The sequence below is a fragment of the Anguilla anguilla genome, chromosome 1 (genome assembly GCF_013347855.1).
Source record: "Anguilla anguilla isolate fAngAng1 chromosome 1, fAngAng1.pri, whole genome shotgun sequence".
Taxonomy (NCBI): Eukaryota; Metazoa; Chordata; class Actinopteri; order Anguilliformes; family Anguillidae; genus Anguilla; species Anguilla anguilla.
The window spans coordinates 14439879-14461356 of record NC_049201.1 but is presented as its reverse complement, the minus strand read 5'-3'; the positions used below and the strand labels follow the sequence as shown (position 1 = coordinate 14461356).

The 21478-nt window shown below is 43.2% G+C and overlaps 1 protein-coding gene across 3 annotated transcripts in view; it reads left to right on the top strand.

Moving 5' to 3' along the window:
- The window catches only part of kcnh5b (potassium voltage-gated channel, subfamily H (eag-related), member 5b), a 74845-nt gene that overhangs the window by 15786 nt on the left and 37581 nt on the right, over positions 1-21478 (top strand). For 2 of the 3 annotated variants that reach the window (XM_035423766.1, XM_035423776.1), the window contains 3 exons: positions 3696-3811; positions 5859-6251; positions 17397-17826. In XM_035423766.1, the coding sequence (XP_035279657.1) occupies positions 3696-3811; positions 5859-6251; positions 17397-17826 (939 nt within the window). Of the gene's footprint in view, positions 1-3695; positions 3812-5858; positions 6252-12634; positions 12728-17396; positions 17827-21478 lie in introns of all 3 variants that reach the window. The other variant, XM_035423785.1, reaches the window with a different exon arrangement.

The following is a 21478-nucleotide window of genomic DNA, read 5'->3' as shown; positions in this document are numbered from 1 at the left end:
AGACAAGAGTTTGACTCTTGATGCACATTCTGCTGTGTGCTCTACTTATGGGGGAGGGATAGGGGAGTTTTACCCCCCCCCCCCCCAATATTATGAAACAGACCAAATAACCACCAGAACCCCCCCCACCCCCAATAATATAGCGTGATGATGGGGATTTCATGATGTTATTGGGACATAGGCTACTGGTCATTTGTCAGAGAAGTCACTAATTTCCTCCATTTTTGTGATTTTTGTGATTTTTTTGGCAGTTTTGGATGGTATCCTGGATGGACGGTATCCAACCTTAACATAGCCTACACTATGTTATTTGTATAAGCTTATGCATTTTAACAATAGTTTATTGCTGGTTGGATGGCAGGAAGCTTCCAGTAAGAGAAGGAATTCTGAAACCATTCCTGACATCACTTACCGTATGCCGTTTGCATCTTGTATTGAAATCTCAAGTGAAATACTGCTTTTAATAAATGTCTCTAAATCTAAATCTATGGAGCCTTGTGCCAGTTGTTTGCTGTAAAGAGTCTCCCTTTCCTGGATGACGGGCCATAATTCATCAATAATACAAGATCTGGGGCCCTGGCTCAATAATACGGAAACAAATAGGAGTTCCAGCAGCTATGGCAATTCCTCTTACCAAATTAGATTTCTGCACTGCTGCTTTCATAATAAATATTAAATGATCATAACGCCCCCAAAAAGCATTTGCTTTTGTTTTTGCCAAAATTGTCATGTTTGTAATTAGGTGAAGTTGTAACCCTATGGGTTTATTCCGAGATCTTGTAACAGTTTTCCCTTAAAGGGGTGAGGGCCCATACTTTCCTGTGAACGCACATGATGAGAGAAGCATAGGAAGTGGAGTGTCATGCTGTGTTTGTGTAACGAGTTAGAGGTTTGCTCGTGGTGGGATTTGAACCTGGGCTGCTCACTCACCCAAAGACTCCAATGACAAATGCGTTAGTCAGCTCAAGGCAAATTCGCCCCTAGCTAACAGGAACATCGTTATTTTGAGAGTGTTGTCACGATAACCTGCTATGAAGCCTTCGCTTTACTGCACCCTGTGCTTTCTAGCAAATTAGCTATATTCCATGTCTTCTTCTTAATAATGCAAACTGGGTAGAGGAAACAGGTCCTTTTTTATTAAAAACCAAAATATAGCTTTCCCACAAAGGTGCATCGCATCACTCTTCAAACTCCTTAGTAAAGGCAACATGCTCAAACAGATCATTGTTGTCTTGAAGCAACCCTGCCTTTGAATGGCAGATGTCGGCCAGTAGGGCGGCAGTCTTCTTGGGCCAGAATATGGCGCTATTGACCGAAACTCAGATGTGGCCAGCTGGGTAGATTGATGTGTGTTGCTCTCGCTTGGCGCTCAAAGCGATCACCCCTTTCCTTGTAAGAGAGCAGAGCCAAAAACAGGGTCTGTCTGTGATGGCGGTAAATGGCTGGGCTGTAGTACCTCCCTCCCCCATGGGAGGAGCTTGCGGTGAATGTTTCCCAAAGCAACAGAGAAGGAGGGTAAACACAGCCCCTTGTGTGGGTGCTCATCCCCTCATGACCCTGACGTGTTTTTTTTTCACACAGCTGTTTCATCCACATTGTTGTCTATTTGTAAAGATTAAACAGTAGACTTCTTTGCCTAGGGTGGAATGTTTTTTTGACGCTTTTTTAATTTTATTTTTTTACTTTGAACGACACAAGGAAGTGAGTAGGGTATACTGTAGGGTCTATTTTTGAATCTGGTTGTAGTGGCTTTAAAGACAAAAAGCTTATGAAACAGCCTTGTTGTTGAAGGTAAACAGCCCTCCTTTAGCCCAGACACAGTAAAAGTCTTGTTTCATCCAGAAGAGCTCCAGGGCATCAGTTTCTGCTCACTGTTCTTATTCATTAATTTCTTTATTTCCTATGCTACAGCCAACAGCTTTAATACCGCATTAGGTATCCAAATGTTTAATTGTTGAAAGCAGTCCTTAGAAATGCATCTCCACTTTAAGCCTAGGGCTTACCAAACAGCGCAGGATAACTTCTTAACTTTGAAGCAAAATATTTTAGTTTTATGATTTCATAAAATTTCATTGGCATAACTACAGTTATAGCAGTAGTGAAACAGTAGTACGGACAAACACATCCCTGGTGTAGTTATGAAAACATTAATAAAGTTTTCTGAAAGTATGAACAGTAAGCACATGTTCTGTAGTTTATCTGTGAGCTGTGTTGTCGGTGCAGTTGGCCACAATTGCACAAGTTTTCTGAGTGTAATTACAGTGACAGTACATTATGGAATTTTCATAAACAGATCTTATTAGGACAGGACAGAAATTGCTTGTAAACCAGCCTTTTTTGTTTATGTAAGATGGGGCTGTACTCTTTTGTAAATTCATCATTTCAATTAGGTGCTCACAAAAAGCTGAACGTTTTTGGATTTAAGACTCCTCGTCGTGGAATTTTTTGTTATCATCTGAGTGATGGTTGATAAAGTCGACCTCATTAAGACATGCAGTTCTGTCTGAACAGCTCAGTGCCTGAGATCACTGACATATGGCTCAGCCCAAAGGACAGGACATGTTGGCAGCACAGAAGGTGCGGTTATGTACGCACACTTTCTGTCTGACTTATTTCTAATGCTACACGGCGTCAGATTGCACTTAACATATGGTGACATGCTTCCCTCACATGACCGCGAGAGGTACAGCAAGGCTGTACAACAGGCTGCTTTAATCCTCTCTACCAGCTTTTCATCATTGCCAGTTTAACACCCTTATCCCTTTATTGCAGTCTTCTGCCTGTATTTTCCAAGAGGTTTGGTGTCATGTTGTTGGTAGGAAACAACCACACCTGTATCTCTTTGCTTGAGCGTCTGTTTTGAGACTGATCTGTACAGATTCAGATTCTACCCAGGCAATCTTGCTTTTAATGTCAAAAACAAGTCGGATGTCTCTATTTATTTTATTGAATTTCAAGATGATGCCACAAACTGTGCCTGAGACACCTACCCCAGCCCATGCTAAAAAAATTCAGCTCAAACTCCTGAAAAATCCACCATTAAAGGAGCATCTTTTTTAATGGTTAATGAGGTGCTTGGATGAAAGGAGTGTTCCAGTGTCTCCTGTCTCTGCTTTATAATGTATTTTAATGTTGCTAGTGTTAAAAGGTGTTGAAGGCTTATTTTGCACTTTTAAATGGTGGCGACCCTCATTCATCGCTGTCTGCTGATTACTCTCCAGCACGCCGCATAGCAGCCCTGTCGTCGTCCTCTGCCTCTTACTTTGTTTATTTTCCTTGATAATTTTCTTGCCAAATGGAATACATTTTCCTCATAATTAAGTTATTTTCGTGTGGCGTTTATGTCACGATTTGCCAGGGGCGAGTCACAACAACATCCCAGGAGTGTTCATGTTTTTAATTGCGAGGGGGGAAATGAGGGGGGATGATGCACTTTGCTCATCTTCATGCGTAGTCTTGCTCAGGGGTGTAGCACAAAATGCTGGGCCCTATGCATCTCTGTGGGTCTGTGGGCCCCTTCCTCTCTTGATCCATGTCTCCTACACATCATTCCAGGCTTTTCGAGGCCCCCCCCCCCCCCCCCATTCGGGCCCTGGGTAATCAGTCCCACTTTTCCCCCCACTACGACGCCCCTGGTCTTGCTCTCCAGGCTGTGGAAAGATGAGGAGATCCTTTTCCTTGTTTCTCACATGCAGGATGGACCAAGTTTGCACGGCTGACGCGGGCACTGACCAACAGCCGAAGCACTCTGCAGCAGCTCACGCCCATGAACAAGACCGAGGTCAGCCACAAGCACTCACGTCTTGCAGAGGTATGTTTTACTGAGACGCACATACACATCCTGACAGTCGATCATGCACTGCATACCGCAGCTGTATACAGAAACACACACACACATACATACACATGTATATATACAAACATGCATAAATATTCACCCACTACATCTCTTGCAATATCAACTTTATGAGAATACAGTACACACAGACACACACTCATTTACACTCAGAAAACACACAGACAGTTGTGCATGTGCACACTCGTATTGAAGAACATATTTTTTAGACAGCTGCTTAGGTGTTTCTGCGTTCTGTTGGGATGTCAGCACTCAAAATAACTATGGTGAAAACTTTTTTTTACCAAGCTTTTTGGACTGTTTATGCGCACTTTTAATGGTGCTGGATGCCAGCCCCTGTGCCTGCAGCTGGGAATATGACGTACGCTACAGCAATGCAGGCTTTTCAAAAGCCGGAGCCCAGAATGAGCCGTGCTCAGGAGCGGCCCTGACAGAGCTCATCGCGAAGTCATGAAGAATTCAAAGCTCCTGGCTCTGGAGCTGTCGCTGCTGCAAAGTGCGTCCCCAAACTGCCGGGGAGGGGAGCTCTCGACTCCCGCCCCCACCGCACGTCAGCGTTTAGAGTTCATTAGGGCCCCATGCCCCCGTAACCGGCACTCCGCTGCCCCTCCCCGCCTCAGTCTCCTGCAGCTGTGTTCTGAGCCATTGCCCCCCCCCCCCCCCCCCCCCCCAGATGGATTGACGGCTGCATCACCCTTCCTCAGGGACACGCAGTACTCTTGCACTCAGCAGGTGTTTTTGTTTTTTCATGCTGGAATGGGAGAGACGCTCCTGGAGCTTCGGTTCTTGTCTTGCCACTGCTCCACAGAGTGGTCTAGCCATCGAGTTTAGCTTTTATTATATCAAGTTTTATATGTACTTTCAGGGACAAAAACTTAATCCAGTGTTCTGATGGTTAAATGAGTGAAATGTGGTCCATAGAGTGGGCAAATGAATGTTCATGGTAGAGAGATTGCACTAATTATGGAGCAGCCATCAGGGCTAAGGGCAACGCTGTTTGGTTTAGTCTTGGAATGTACTTTATATTAACCTTTATTACAGATATTTTTGTGTTGCTCTGTATCCAGGCACTGTGTATCCAGAAAATAGAGCAGAAATAAAATTTTTAAAATAGAGATGATATAAATAAGATCTTTGAAAAAGTTGCTGGTGGCTCATTCGGTTAAGGCACCACACTGTGGTGCATGTATGATCCCCATGGTCTTGGATCAATTCTGTGGCCAGTAGCTCCATTGAGTGACATGCAAATGGTAACTGCATTGTCCACTGTCCAGTGTATGGGAGGGTTCAGTCACTCGGGGGTCCACGTCCCTTTCACTCCGTTGCAAACTGTGCTGGTTGATCAGGCTCCTGTGGACTGCGTGTTAAAGCCACATACTGTGTGAAACTCCTGCGACTGAGAGCGTTTCTTCTGTGGGATCTCAGAAAGTTGAGTTTTTTTTTTATTTATTCTGCTGTCTCAAAAAGAGTTCTCTCCTGTATAATAGCAGCTTTTTATCACTTCTGTGGTTGACTCATCCCTTGTTTGATGTAAAGGGTGTAGGAGATGAAGGCACCCCAATCCTCTCATGATATGTGAAGGGGAGCAGGACAATCTGGGCATTCTTGCTACTTGCCGATGGCCAGTGACAGTGATTGAGAAAGGTGGTCCAGTTCATAATAAAGAAAATCAAGATCACCCACCTGCCTACTGATGATGATGAATGGTGGCTGTATTATCTGAAACAAGACTTATTCACTACTATATCTATCGTATCAGAACAAATTATCTTTGATTGTATTATGCCCTTTCTGTGTTTCAAGATATGTTGTTTCCCTTGTTGCTCATAAGCACACAAATGCTTTTATATAGAGTGTGCTTAGTGGAATGATTGACACATCCACCTCTCTGCCTGCTCTGTCTTCTTGTCTTTCTAATCTGTGTAGCATCTTTGTGACAGCTCTCTGTAAAAAGCGCTACGCAAATAAAATTGAATTGAATTTACTTGATTACCTCCCCCAGGTTCTACAGCTGGGCTCCGACATCCTGCCCCAGTACAAGCAGGAGGCTCCGAAGACACCCCCGCACATCATCCTGCACTACTGCACCTTCAAGACCACCTGGGACTGGGTCATCCTCATCCTCACCTTCTACACGGCCATCATGGTGCCCTACAATGTGTCTTTCAAGACCAAGCAGAACAACATTGCCTGGCTAGTGCTGGACAGCGTGGTGGATGTCATCTTCTTGGTGGACATCGTGCTCAACTTCCACACTACATTTGTGGGCCCTGGCGGAGAGGTCATCTCTGACCCCAAACTCATCCGCATGAACTATCTAAAAACCTGGTTTGTCATAGACCTGCTGTCCTGCCTGCCCTATGACATCATCAATGCCTTTGAGAATGTGGATGAGGTAAGCTGGAAGCATTTCAAGCTTGTATGTCGAATTGCTTGGCAATCCCTGTGCTGCTGTTGTGTGATTCTGTGCTCAGGTTACCTGCCAACCTGTTGCTAGTGTTCTGTCAGAGCTGTTCTGGTATATCAAGCAAAATTGCCACAAGGCTTCCAAGGAATTTAGTGACCAATCAATACTCCTTGAATTCATTGGCAACCTTCAGTCTGGAGATTTGCTAACAGGTGGAATGTAGTGTGAATTGGATATCAACCTGAGTGAAGCAGAAGGCTATGCACATGCCCTGTTTTCTTGTATTTCTGCTTGCAAGGTCTTCAAGTCCATCCTCTCCTAAGCGTGATATTTATAGCTCCCCTCTCCTTTGCGTGTGCAGATGCAGAACAAAGTCACGGGTGTGAAATGTGGTACTTCTCTCCTCCCTATTCCCTATACCGACTGTAGAAGAGCTATCGATCAGTCTGCAATGCATTCCAGGGTCCTCAGGTGCTCCTTATCGATGGACTGGGAAGGCACCTTCATAAAAGTCATATTTCTATCACCTTATTCCTGTAATCAGCTTGACAAAGTTCAGCCAGTCCCATAGAGATCAAGAGCAGATGCTCTATATAAAGACAGGCTGGGTGTGTTTGCAGCAGGGCGAGAACGACCCCTTGTGTAAAGGAGAGGCTTTATGAAGAACCCACAAATGACCCCACGAAGCAGGTGACTGATGTTAATGAGCCAGAGCCTGCGTGCCTTGCTGTGGGCTCCCATTGTTATCAGCTGTCAGCAGCTTGCAGCAGTCCACTGTGAGCAGCTGTGTTTCCACAGTGCGCTTAGAGACACAGGTAGGAGAGCAGGGAAATTCATAATAACACTCCATTCGAGATGCCTTTTCTTGACTGTTTGAGATGGCAATTATGTAATCAACATCGCATTACATATCCCAGGCGGCTGTTTTCTGTCTGGCCCTTATGCAAGTATTGTCCCTTATACGGGCAAAATGACAGACTTGGAGACTTTCTTTGTAAAGTTGAGGAAATCACATGCTCACCTACTCTGTATTCTGCACAGTGTTCTGGGGACTCATTCCTGTTCAAACCCCCCAGTGTAGGTTTGCATTTCTGATGAACTACAGTCTTGCGGGTGCCATTGCAGAATTCACTAATCATACCCAGGAAAACGCACATGATAAAATATAAATCCTACTTGCGTAACACTGATTTCTTTACTCTGAAGATTTCTGCGAGTATATTTTTTAAGGCGTGTGTGTTTTAATGACATTTTCTTGCAGCTCTTGTTTAAATTGGCTTGGTAGAACAATCAGTTGTACGGCTGGTCTCTTAATTTTTATCATCGTGTCCAGATATTCCCTGAAAAGGTTTAATCAGGACTGCAGTCCTTACTCAGTGACAGGATTTACAGCTGTCTAGTTCCCGCAGTCAAAGGAATTCAAATGTTTTTCAGAAAATTTGAAAGAGGAGCTTCAGAATAGAATTAATCTTGGAGTTTACATATGAAACACGTGTTTCAGTGTACTACTTTTACTTTATGTACAACCAGACACACACACTTATACATCCAGTTTCTAGCACTGTAGAAATATAAACATTAATCCCACATCCCACTATTTTCCCCCGAAATTTCTACTTGTTTTGTTGAAATTAAAGGCGTATTATGCAGCAGACCTGGGTCAAATTTGTATTTGTTTTGGATTCTTGCTCTGTTGATCTTGCCTGCTGTAATTGAGCCTGCCAGTATGACCAGAAGGTGGGGTTTGGCACTTTTTGAGAGTATTTCATTGGAGTATTTCATTTAATTGCAGCTAGCAACTGTCACTGTGGTAGCTAGCTTGCTACCAACACTCCACTGAAACCTGATTTCACCCCACAATCTCTGTAGCCACACCTACCCCTCCCCACAAGGAAAGGAGTGTCACTCCCAAGCACATCTTAGAAGAAGAAATACAGGCAGAGGAGCACAGATCTGGCACGTGTGCAAAGACAGATTGCCAGTGCATCTTTAATTTTATAATTATTTTACAATATTTTCAAGGTAAAAATCCTGCAAAATATTCCTTTACTTATGTAAGTATGTGCAGATGTGATATTTATGATAGCACATTCCCCTTGATGGGCCTCAAATCTGTTTCTTTTGGTGGAGCATGGGGAGTTTAAAGCAGTTCCAAACCTAGTTTATTACAAATCCTCAAAGCAATAACAGAGCAAGATGTACTTTACTTTAAAAAAATATATTTTAATATGCAATTTAAATATTTTAAAATGTGATATTTGTGATTTAAACTTATTCATATTTGTTTGGTTATTTTGTAATGTGTTGTGAACAAGCAAGAGCAACATTGCATTTAAATGTATGGGATTAATTGCATAATTGTGCTTCTAATTTATGCAAATGGAAGGAGCAAATTCTGTGGTGCATCTTCAATTATAAAGAAGTAAAACTATAGATAACACCCAACGCATGCCATTTATGTGTGTGATCATAGTTCAAATATGATTCATATGATTACTTGAGACTATATGTTATGAAGAACAACTTCATAGGAAGAACTCACATGCTTTTTAGGGTGTGGGTGTGAATGCAGTAGTCAGGGTAAAGATCATAGATATGATTTGTATACCCTTAGATTTATTGGTGTTGTCTCTGTAATGTTACACATTTTCATTGAGACAGCAAGATGAAGAAATACAGGTCCCCAGTTACATTCCAATGATTTTAGGAAATATGTATTTACAGATGTGTATGTAGTGCAAATGTAGAGAGTGTTTATAAAATGTTTTACTTAATACTTTAATAGCGGTTGTCCCCAGATATATTGCTGAAATACCACATCAGCATTTACAGTAAAATATCAGCATTTTTTCACTGTTGCCAAAGTTATGTCAGTAATGAAAAAAAAAAAAACAGCAACGCTTTGAAGATTGACTGGGCTTTGACAAGACTCCTGAAGCACTGAAAGCAGACGTCTAAGGAAATTCATACTTTTCTAGTACTTTTTCAGATGAAAGGGGAGTGAAAATGCAGGCAGAACAGTTTGGCAGATTGAACGCTACTGATTTTGACCTCCACTAAAGATTATGTTGCGGACACTTCACAACAGTAATGAGCAGCATTACTGTACACTACAGATTAGTTTGGGCATATTTCACAATACAGCAGCAAAAATGAATTCCTCTATTGGGAGTGTTTTGACTCTTGGAAAATGAGACCATATGATCAGAATCTTTCAAAAGGACTGTGGAAGTTTAGTTGCAAGGGACATGGACCCTGAAGCCACAATGTTAAAAAAAAAAAAACAAGCAAAGAGGTCTTTAAGGTGAGACTGTAACAGCTAACTTGCGTAATCCATAGAATTACCTGGTGTGGCTTTTGTAATGTCTTGACTCTAGTAGCAGACCTGAATCAAGCATTGTCAGCCTAATGTCTCTCTCTTTGCCTTTTCTCAATTTCATTGTGGGGACCAGATTTAATGTCCAGATGTCTGTGTGAAATCTAACCGCAGTGACTCTAATCACTGCAAAAAGGCGCCGCCATCCACCAAGATACCCTGTCTTTCTTTTCTCTGAGTGATGGCATTGATTAAGGCGTCTTGGCATCCGGGCCACTGCCTTGCAGGAAGAGCAAATCAGAGGAGAGGGTGGTGGAGAGAGGGATATACGTAAGGAGGGAAAATCCAAGAGCAGGGGTGAGCCATGGCAAAAGAAAAGAAAAGGTCAAGGCTGATAAATGAAGGTGGAGAACCGTGAAGGTAGCGCTTCACCCCCTCCTCTGTGCTCTCCCTGTGTGCCTAATTGTTCTGAGGGTCCTGCTGTGGACAGCAGTGTTTCGTGGAAGCAGGAATGAATGAGCTCATGGGAAATCAATACGGTCAAATTCTCAACATCTTGAAAACTTTCCGCACGGAGCCCTCAAGCTGCGCTTTCTCGCTGAGAAGGGTTTGTGTGAAAGGCCAAGTTATGGCTGGGCTAAGGCGACCCATTTCTTTTACAAACGAAAACCGCACAAAGGCTAGACCCTTTACTGTCGTTTAGAAGCCCCAAACTTTGTTTGCAGTTTTGTTTCTCAAGCCAACCTTCGGCTATCCACACCCAACACCAAAAAGATAGCTTGCCATTCAGCAGACATAAATACAAGTTATCAACAGATTAAAACACCTAATTAGTATTGTGAGAGCTACCAGATTTAGAAAAACAAGGGATGTTTGGTTGGCTAGGTAACCTAGCAACAGCACAGGTGTGTTGTGATAATTCCTTTAATGTTAAACTAATGAAAATAGCCTGTGTCTGTGAAAAATATTTGGAGCGCTTTCAACTAGCACAAGAAGAATAAATGTGTTGGTTGAAAGGGCCCAGTAACTGGAGGGAGGGAAGAGACAGAGGGACAGGTAGATTAAGGTATAGATATTGACAGGAGAACTCAAGTAAAGCATTCTGACTGGCAGAGAACTGCCGGTGTGGAGCACAGCCCTGGAGAGCCATGTCTCCTATGTTTGAAGGGAACGGCTGGCTCCACTGAGACTGCAGCTTGTTGCTACCCAACAGGAGAGCGGAGATAAGGGAAGGGAGGTGTGGGAACAGTGGAATGGGAGAGAGACACGTAGTCCAGAGAAGGTGATATCCACTTTTCTTTTGTTGATTGGATTGTTTTCCTCTTTTCTGTGCTCATTTCTCCACTTGATGGGTGCATCAAATCACAGTGATGAGAAGGTTGTCATTCCCCATCGCATCCCCTCGCTAGGTGATATACATGTAACTGTAGCTTGCTCAGTGTATACACACACTGTCCAACAAGCCACGCTCTACACACGAGCATGCTTTTGCATGCTCAGCCACCATGATTGCGTGCACGCATAACGACGCAAGGTTCCCCTGCATATTTTACGCTCATCAAGTGTCCCTGAGGCCACTGCGGAAGAGATGCACATGCAGTTGCGTGGACCTCACCTGCTGTTCAGAGAGGCTTTCAGAACTGCACTTCAGAGCACCGCTCACGCCCGCCGGGCGAAGCAGCCCATGTTTAATCCACCGTGACCTTTTTGTGTCGCGCTGTGTTGCCGGGGTCGCGGAGACAAGCTGACAGAGCTCCTGGGAGTCTTTTTCTCTAGCGTGACTGGAGTTCCCATTCAGGCTCCAGCTGAGACATGGCAGATTGTATGTGTGTGGGGGGTGGGGTGGGGGGGGGGGTGTGGGGGTTGAATACATGTGGAGACAATGGACACCAATGGAGAAGAAGACTGTAACATGATGGGCCTACTGTACGTGCTGTGTCTTAATGGTGGGGCGAGCACAGGACACGGTCATGATATCGCTGTTGATGGTCATGTGCAAGGAGCCTTGTCTGCTCCCTGGGAGTCTCCCAGACAAGTCAAATGACGAGGCTGGGGTGTGCAGTCGTCTGACACAGCGGTCAGTTTATCAGCATCAGTGGAACTTTTTCGAGAAACAGCTGCTGTAGAGTTTTTAATAACTCGACGCTTAAGCCCTGGTGTTACATAAGCGTCCTTTTGAATTATAGATGATACTGCAAGGAAAGCATCAGTCCATTCCTTTTATATGAAATTCTAATCATTACTGATATATCTGGCTCTGGGAGCTTGCTACTTTAAAATATTAATTTTTTCTTGTAAAATGGTAAATACAGGGTCTAATATTATTAGTTATGCAGCCTCAGAAGTACTGTAATCACTGGTGAAGCACACATGATCACAAACCCTTGATTGAAGTAAAGTGATTGTGGCCATGGATCAGCATTGTCAATATTACATTTTTATCAACACATTAGAACTAACAGAATAAAACAGTGCCTAATCTGCAAATAATGAGTCCATTTTAACTGGGAATGTCTTCAGCTGCAGGGTTTTCACTCCTGCAGGGTTTGTGTAGCTAAAAATAGTGGCAGACTGTCAAAATTCAGCCTCAGTTACTTTACTGTATCCTTGAAACTTAGTTCTAATTTTCATAGCTGCATTATCAGGCTTCCAAACCAGAAAATGTAGATTTTTCCCTGTGTAATCTGTCAAATCCGCATCTGTCCTTGACAAATTCCAACATTTACACTAAAGAATAGTTCACACATTTACAGCACTGACTTACGCAGGATCAAAGAAACAAAATAGCTAATGGAAATATGAACTAATCAATAAAAGTCAATATTGAAATGCACATATGTGGTAGGCGACCCAAACCTTGGATACTTTTATCTCTATGGGACATCACAATCTCATAGGCTGTCAGTTCCCATGGATACAGTCAGAGGCCAATGGATGGAATGGAGACTTCTCCAGTTTGTTTACTGTGCATGAAAAGACTCAGAAGCCACCAGCAGTTTGCAGGGCTTAGCAGCTGAGCCCGTGTGTCTGAGCTGTGCCCGTTGTCTCTTTAAAGGACCCGCTTTCGGACACCCCATCAGTCGGGCATCTGCGAGAGACGGCTAATCCGCAGAGAAATGCCACCCGGGCAGAGGACTCTGTACTCCCGGTAACCAAATAATTCCATTTCCTTCCCTATATTGCCTGGGCTCTGAGAGGCTCCGTTGTCTCTCTCTCTCTCTCTGCCACCCTTCATCCCAAGAACTTGGTATCAGTCCTGACAGTTTGCGATGGCGGTAGACTCATGGTGCTGCGGCAAGGAGCTACGGCGTGGCCCCCATCAACTTCTTGCTACCCATTGAATGCTGCAAAATAAGCAGACAGTCGCTTGGCACTTTGTACGCTTTGGTCTGATAATGCTTGTGAGGATCTTCTGAACTTTAAAAAGATCTGTTTTTTTTTTATTGATGTGTTTTCCTCTGATCAGTGATGCTTTTATAAGAGTGCGTACGCCACCCTCTGCTCCCCCCCCCTACCTGCCCCTTCTTCCATCCATCCATTCCAGTTTCTTCTCAAGTCTACATTCTGCTGTACTGTGTTCTACCTCCTGCACGGTTTTTGTTTTCTGTCTCGAGTTGTTCTCTTTGTCTGCTTTGTTATTCATGATTCCTTATTGTTCCCAACCTCCCTCTGTGCATTTCTAGGTCTGTTTACTAAGTGCAAGTGTCTTACATGATCACCATGTGACACGGGCCCTAGGGAGACATGTAGCACAGGGAGTCATGTAAGGCAACCAGTCAAAGCGAGCTGTCGCTCCTCAGCTAATCAGCTCCTCGGGGCATTCCCCTAATGAAAACATAATCCCTTTCTAAAACGCTGTGTATGCACAGGTTTTATGTTGTGTTGCTGCATACAATATGGACTCAGTCACTTGTAACCCTTGTAGCGACATGTTTATTGACGCTAGTTACGGATGTAACTGTGGTTCTATGAATCCCGGATGAGCACCAGAGGCGGTGCATAAGCACTGGACAATCTTCGCTCTGGAGGCATGCACGTCGAGAATATGAATAACAACGAATGTCATCCCATGACATGTGATGTGGCACATCCTCGCATGAGTACCGCTGTCATACAACACTAATACAATCTACTCTGGAATCTTCTCGCTGATTCCGAGTGACAGACAGCTCTGGTGGTCTTCCGAGATTCATAGAACCCTTCTGATCGCCAGAGGCGGTGCATAACAAATGCCAACAAGGTCACAAGGAAGAGGACATACCTCACTAAGGAGGAGAGAATCGCACTACTGGGAGAATCGCAGACCCCATTGAATGTGGGGAGGCGATATTGACTTTGTAGAACAGGGTGAAGTCCTGGTAGCTGCTGTAGAGCTGTCAGACAGACAAACCCCCCTGAAGGCTGCCAAATATGTAGCCACATGCCTGGTAGAGTGGCACTTCACTCCGCACCTGGAAGGGGGCAGTTTGCACGTGCGTGAGCCAGCGTGGTAAACTCCACAATCCAACGTGACAGTGATAGTCCAGTCCTTATGCACTGCCTCTGGCGGTCAGGAGGGATTAAACAGAACACTATTTCATCCTTAGAATTATGTTTTATGTGACCCTCTATCTGCACCCCAAATAAAATACGACATAAATTACACTCTTTAATTGGTTTGCCTTCCTCTGTTTTAGTAATAATTACACGTTAGCACAGTCCACTTGTGTGTGTTTCGCTTAGGTCCCCAATGGATAAATCTGTCCTTTCATGAATACAAATTTAAAAATAATTATTTCGAGCATTTAAAAAATGTTCCATTCTGTTGGTTACACAAAGTGAGAAAGAACTTTAAGCTTTATGATGGTAATGGTTATAATTAATGGGGTGGAGTAGCCTAGTGAAGCATTGTCATTGGAAAGGATTTCAGTGTACAAGTGTGTGAAGTGCTTTTGCACATTTTTTTGTTTGTGCCGTAAACGCCCTTCTCTGGTGTTCTTTATACTGTATAGCACGGGTCCCCATTTATTCACATGATTTCACAGAATGGCATGAAGACGTAGACTGGTCAATAAATATCAATTTGCTGTGCCCCGGAAGCCTGCGATTTCTTATTGAGCCAACTTGGATGGGAAGCCGTACCGCTGAGAAAATGTACTGTTGCTATGGGCGCGCTGTCATTCACAAAAAAACACTATTTTTGAGCATCTGCAAAAACATGGGTTTCATCCCACGGTGCCACACTCTCTCCAATACTGTGCTACTGCTGAGCGAGTCAACATCATTTAACATTGGAAAGTCTGCGGACTGCACTGTGGGCAGTTTCCCCCAAAGCAGACTTGAAGAGTGAGTGTTGATGTCTGGAGATGGAATGAGTGAGCTGCATTACTGTAGTCATTGTTACCTGCACTGCTTCACAAGGTTTTGCTCACAGCACTGAGCAATAAGCTGGCACGATAACCCAAGTTTGTCGGAGAAAACCAGATTTCATTGGCCCTTTTTTTGTGAAACCGAACACGAACAGCCACACCAGTGACAACTTTTCTTGTTGCAAAGATCAAATTTGTGCTTCGTGAATAGCTTAAGGTAAGCTGCGGTGTGCTCATACAGTGGTAACAGACATCTCTGCTGATTTTGAAATGACTTTCCATTAAAGACAGCAAAAGCTGAATACTGGGCAATTACAGTCATGCCACAATTTAATTCAAAACATTCCTCACAAAGCACCTCAAACCTACATTGTCACAGACCTATTATTGGACATTGAGTAAAGTTTAACTGAAGCGTTTTAATACCTCTCTCAAATACAGTGCTAGACTTTTAAAAGATGTTATGCACCACCAAACATGCTGCTCTTGCATAAAATATACACAGGGGCAGTTTTATGGAAGTGCATTTAGTTTTATGAAACTGCTGAAAGGTTTGAATAAATTGAACTTCATATTTCTGGTTGCGTGTGTGCTTTAGAAAGTTGACATCACATATAGCCAGCTATTTGGGTATACAACAAGCATTTTCACTTTGAAGAAATAACACTTATCGGTCTCTGCCGTTGTCTCCTTTTTTAAAATAGATTAAAAATATTGATCTATGCATTTCAATTAAGATGCAGCTTAAGATGAGTTTTGGCTTGCTGCCTTCACTGAGGAGGTGGTGTTATATGCTTATGGTGATGTTCTTTGCCCTAACTGAAACGTTGTCACGGGTACACAGGCTAAATAAATTTTCAGTCTACCCAGCCTCAGTTTTCTGGTATGTTATAAAGCGATACTAACTCAGATCCAAACAGTATCCAAATATTAATTTTAAATATAAAGAAGATTGTGGGATCAAGAACGTGAAAATGACAGGTCATTTAGCCCATCTATGCTCGAAATTTGCCAACCAACTTGAAAAAATTGATTTTTTTTACATCCCAATGGGTTAAACACAGACCAAAAGAATTCACCTTTTCTGATGCCAATATTTTTGTTGAAATACAGCAATTTCAAATGATACTTATCAAGTGTAAAATGCACATGGAGGTTGAAAGGACTGAGCTACACTTCCCATCTCATTTAGTTGTTCTGCTTTTACATGACAGCACTTCTACAACACTTCTGTTTTCTACCCCCGCCCCCTCCACAGTGCTGTACCTTGCCTACTTAACCATTGCCTGTTTCATTCTGCTCTCCATCACTATTGTACTAGAGAGATACAGTGTGCTGCAGGTACACCAGGAGTGCTGGTATGGCGGTATGTGTAGGTGTGCGCTTGCATCAGCATAGTAAGGAATGCCAGCATTCTGTCTCCTCCACAGCAATGGCTGCGTGTGTGGTCTGTGGCTGTGAGGAGCATGCTCAGAATGATCAGAAGCTATACCATCAGGCATGTTTGCCTTATTATCAAGAGCAAAAGTCCATACAAAAGGGCCATCGGTCCAATCACTTCCTCACTAAAATACATGTCTGAGGCCTCCAGATTCTAAGAGCCCTGTCCGGAACCATGAGCTTGTGGGGCTGGTATTTCTGGGTGTGGCTGTGGTTCAGTCACGGTTTTTTTTATTTTTTTTATTTTTTTATTTATTTTTTAAATACAACTTTAATCTTCTGGGCTGAAGAAACAAGGGAAATTGCATGCTCTTCACAGCCTAGAACAGACACTGCTTTCCCTCAAAGGCATGAAAGCCATCAGATAAACCGGTTATAGGTAGATAAAAAAAATGATGACTGTAATTATTCATGTAGTCTGTAAGATCTTCCCTGATAACTTGACTCGGCTGTAGCATCACAAGCCTCTGATGTCCTGTGGCTATCATTCCTACAGTACTTTGAATGGATAATAAGGTAATTGAACCGTGTGGCTGCCGAGAGTCTGCAGGCTTCATGGCAAAGGTGTCTTTGGTGCCAATACAATGGTTTGATGCTAGATTTTAGATTGCATTTTTCTGTGGGTTGGACCTGGAGTTCATTTGTAGCCATATGCATACTCTGGTATGTGGGATCAAATGTTATCTGTTACCTGTGTTGAATGAACACTGGTCATTTTACTGTGTAGTATTTTTCCACCACTACGATCAAGGGCAGTCTTCTGAGGGAAAGATTCAGTTCAATTCATTAGTCTTTTCTTTATTCCACATTGGGACATGTACATGGATAAAACAGCATGGCTGCTTCAGAAGGGGAAAGAAACATGTAATAATGTGAAAGCCAGTGATTATGACTTATTGCTTAATTCTAGTGTATTACAATTATGATTGTGTATGCATGCCTGTTTGCTTGTGTGTGGGCATGCGCATGCATGGATCATCTGTGGCACTGGGGATGGCCAGTGGTGACCATGTTTCTTCCACCGCACAGGGGATCAGCAGTCTGTTCAGCTCGCTGAAAGTGGTCAGGCTGCTGCGTCTGGGCCGGGTCGCCCGGAAACTGGACCACTACCTGGAGTACGGAGCGGCGGTGCTGGTGCTGCTGGTGTGCGTCTTTGGGCTCGTGGCCCATTGGCTGGCCTGCATCTGGTACAGCATCGGCGACTACGAGGTGATAGACAAGGTCACCAACACCATTAAGACGGACAGTTGGCTCTATCAGTTGGCCACCAGCATCGGCTCGCCCTACTACTACAACACCAGCGGCCCCGGCCAATGGGAGGGCGGCCCCAGCAAAGACTCGCTCTACATCACCTCCCTCTACTTCACCATGACTAGCCTTACAACCATCGGCTTCGGGAACATCGCACCCACCACAGACGGGGAGAAGATCTTCTCTGTGGCCATGATGATGGTGGGCTGTGAGTACCCTCATTTCATTCCACTGCTCTGCGTGTGCTGGTCCACTGTAAAGTGGCAGGTTGTGGTTCAGTGTGAAAGAGCCAGGTCTATTCCATTGTGGAGGGACTATTTCCCCAGGGCTGTGGTTTACAGTAGATATACAGATGTACCATTAAGAGATCTGTGGGTTGGTCTAAATTGAACATGTACATATTGATAGCAGCTTACTCAATAGCCCCAATTCCATTGGTATGCTGAATGGAAACAAAAAAATCAATTCTACTTGCGGACAGGACACCGACCTAGACTAGTGTTTTGCTTTGTGTTTTGCTTTGTCGTGGAAATGCGCTCAGGAAACAACTGTGGATATCTTCATGCAGGAATTAATATTGTGAATGAACAGGCATCTCTGCTGATGAAAACCTAGCATCGCTCTTCACAATCCTGTAAAGTCTTGCGAAGACTGGTTTAGAAAGCTGAAGATACAGTTCTTGGGTGATACAGCTACTGTGAAAGCAGTAAGACTCTATCAGTGATGCACTGAAAAAAATCTGTTTTTTCGTGGGGACACGTGTGGCAATAAAACCATGCATGTTGTTGTGAAGCAATGCCTTAACATCTCAGCCTTTGTCCTGGCTTCCCCTTGTGATGGCTAGCAACCGAAGGGGCTACAACACCATGTTCTGAGTTTCAGCACCATGGAAAGTTCTTGCGCTGGCCCTATATAAACAGCAGACAATACATCTGCAGAGCATAATGCTTCAGAATGATGCAGTTATTGAACACAAGCCTTGTTTGCATAAATCCTGCCAGGTTTGGCTTTTTCAGTCAGATTGGCTTAATTGTCTAATTTTTCACTACTTGGTTGATTGAAAAGCCAGCTGGCATTTTGGCTTTTCCCCCAAAATCACTTCAATTTGATAAAAATATAAAATTTTGAATTAAAATACCATATGACTTGTCCCCGAGCAGAAAGAAGCAAACTGAAAATGTGGTCTTTTTTTTTTTTTTCTTTACAAATATTCCATCCTCCCCTTAAACCCATTGGCAAATTATGGTGCTTAACATTTCGAAGAGTTCATTTACTGATGCAAATCTGTCTTTTCCTTATCATGTACATTATCTCTACAGATTATAGGCTTCTGGATTTTATTTAAAGTTGTCATTATCGTATCTGTCAGCTGGGAAATCATTCTGGACCTATGAACATTAATTCTATTTTTTCTTTAATGAAATGACTGCATCAGTGGGAATATTGTACAGTCCTTACTTTAGTAATTACAATGTGTGTGCGCAAATGGTCCAATGTTCAGTAATTTTTTCTTCACACTTGAGATTTTATATTCTTTCAGGCTCATTTTAACAGAATATATTAGAATTTCTGTGTAGTCATATTTTCTTGCTGCATTAGCTCTGTTTCCATTTAAATAGGTTTAAATTTATAGATTTAATTACTGCAGTTGTGCCAGGGAAAGTGTTTTGCTGTGACTGGTTTAGTGTGACAGGTTATTGTTCAATTGTCGATGTGTTCGACTCAAAACACAAAAAGTAAACAAACCGCTAACTAGCTGATGTTCATCTACCTTTATGTGAAAATATTTTTGTGTTCTTAATGCTTGGTGATTGCAGAGTCTGCTTAAGATCAGCAGATTGCGCACTAGCTACATGGTACAATATTACACGCCTAGCTACATAGGATTATAGCAACCCCCCAGGTGCATTGTGGATAAAAAAACGAATTGATGGCCCAAAGGTGATGAGCTCACAGTGTCCTCAAAGCAATCAATGGGATAAGGAGCGGTCACGCCAAAGCCAGTTCACAGCTGGGTGAGAAACAGACCAATTAAAAGGTCCCCTGGCGCTTCCGGTGAGGATCACTTCCCAGTCATAAACTTTTGATTGCAAGTGGATCAATACCAAGTCTCCTCCCTCTCTATCGACACCCAATGAGAGATGTTCTTCAGCAGAGCTTTTGTAATGATGGCTGTTGGTGTGTCATGGATTATAATGTGCTGGGCTGGGACAGACTAGGCCAGCGAGTGAAGAGGTGATTGATTATTCCAGGGTTTCAGTGTTGCAGGAAAAAGCACAGGACATGTTTAACTATGCAGATGTGTGTTTCAAAGAGAGCTCATCTTTAGAGGTGAGCTGAAGGGGGCAAGTAGGAGTTGGCTAAGCAAGATATAGAGCCTTGGAATGATATTATATACAGTATATTGCCAAGGGTTAGAAGATAGCTCAGGCTGCCTACAGCACAGCCCAGGTAATGGGATTAGTTAATGGTCATGTGGTCAGTGTAGAGATTGATTGTGGTGATTCAGTTTCACACCCATGTGTTTACATGACACAGGGATTTATTAGATGTGCAGGAGCAATTACCAAGTCCTTCTGCTTAGAATAGCCATTAAACTTGCTACAATAAGTAAATACATACATTAATAAATAAATACATTTAAACATGAGGTCCCAATTTCTAGGATTGTGTATAATTGTATAGCTGCATTAAATAGGGGCGACATAGCTCAGGAGGTAAGAGCGGTTGTCTGGCAGTCGGAGGGTTGCCGGTTTGATCCCCCGCCCTGGGCATGTCGAAGTGTCCCTGAGCAAGACACCTAACCCCTAATTGCTCTGGTGAATGCAAGGCATCAATTGTAAAGTGCTTTGGATAAAAGCGCTATATAAATGCAGTCCATTTACCATTTAAATAAAACATGTCATTTTGAAATATACTTCTTAAAAAGTGGTTCTGAAATATTTGATGATTCATACAATGAGCCATAGAGAATGACAACCAGTTCTTTTTACACATGAAAGCTTTTTACAAATTTACACATTAGCTTTGAATCTGAAGTCATTACTGTGAATGGTATCAAAATAAGTGAACAATTACCAGTCAATTACAGTGCTCACTAATTGTTAGTTAAAATTGTTACATTCTGATAGCTTTGCTATGAAGTGCTAATCTAGTCATGGCCGAAGAGCAAGCACGTTATGAGAGGCTCCATTGCAAGCCTTTCTACAAACCATTACTCAGGATATCAAAACAAAGGTGAGACTGAATAGTTTTCATTTTCAGATTTATTTCCTTTTCAAACAAAATATATTTTTCCTTTTAAATGCCAGTGCTTGTTTCTTTGTTGTAAATGTTTGTTTAGTACCAAAGTCACCACTAATTTCAGACGTGCACTTGATTAGGTGATTGTACACTTACTAGAGAAACAACTACCTGACCCTGCTCTCTTGTGCATTTTACGCATCCATGTATATACAGCTTTCACATATTCTGTTTGCGGAAGACGAAACTAGCAATTCCACTTGCGCCCAGGCGCAGTTGTGCTTACATTGTCGGGAAAATGGCTCCCTTTTTGTCTATCCTGCTTCAGAGGTGTATCCCTTACTATTTATCAGCTGGGAACAATCCCATCCCAGGACCCTTTGAAGACGTTGATGTTGCGCCAGTGCAGCGCTGTGGAGGTAATGTAATGTCACGTTGGGGGACTCGAACCCAGGCATTGCTCTGAGCGCACAGCTCCCACTTGAGCAGCCTGCTCCCCTCTGTCTCCCTGCCGAGGCGTCCGGAACAATTCAGCACAGGGCGCTGATGAAACCTGACAGCGGATCAGACTTCTGTCTTGTTTGGGCGGCGGAGGCTGCCCCTCCTCAGCGCCTGGG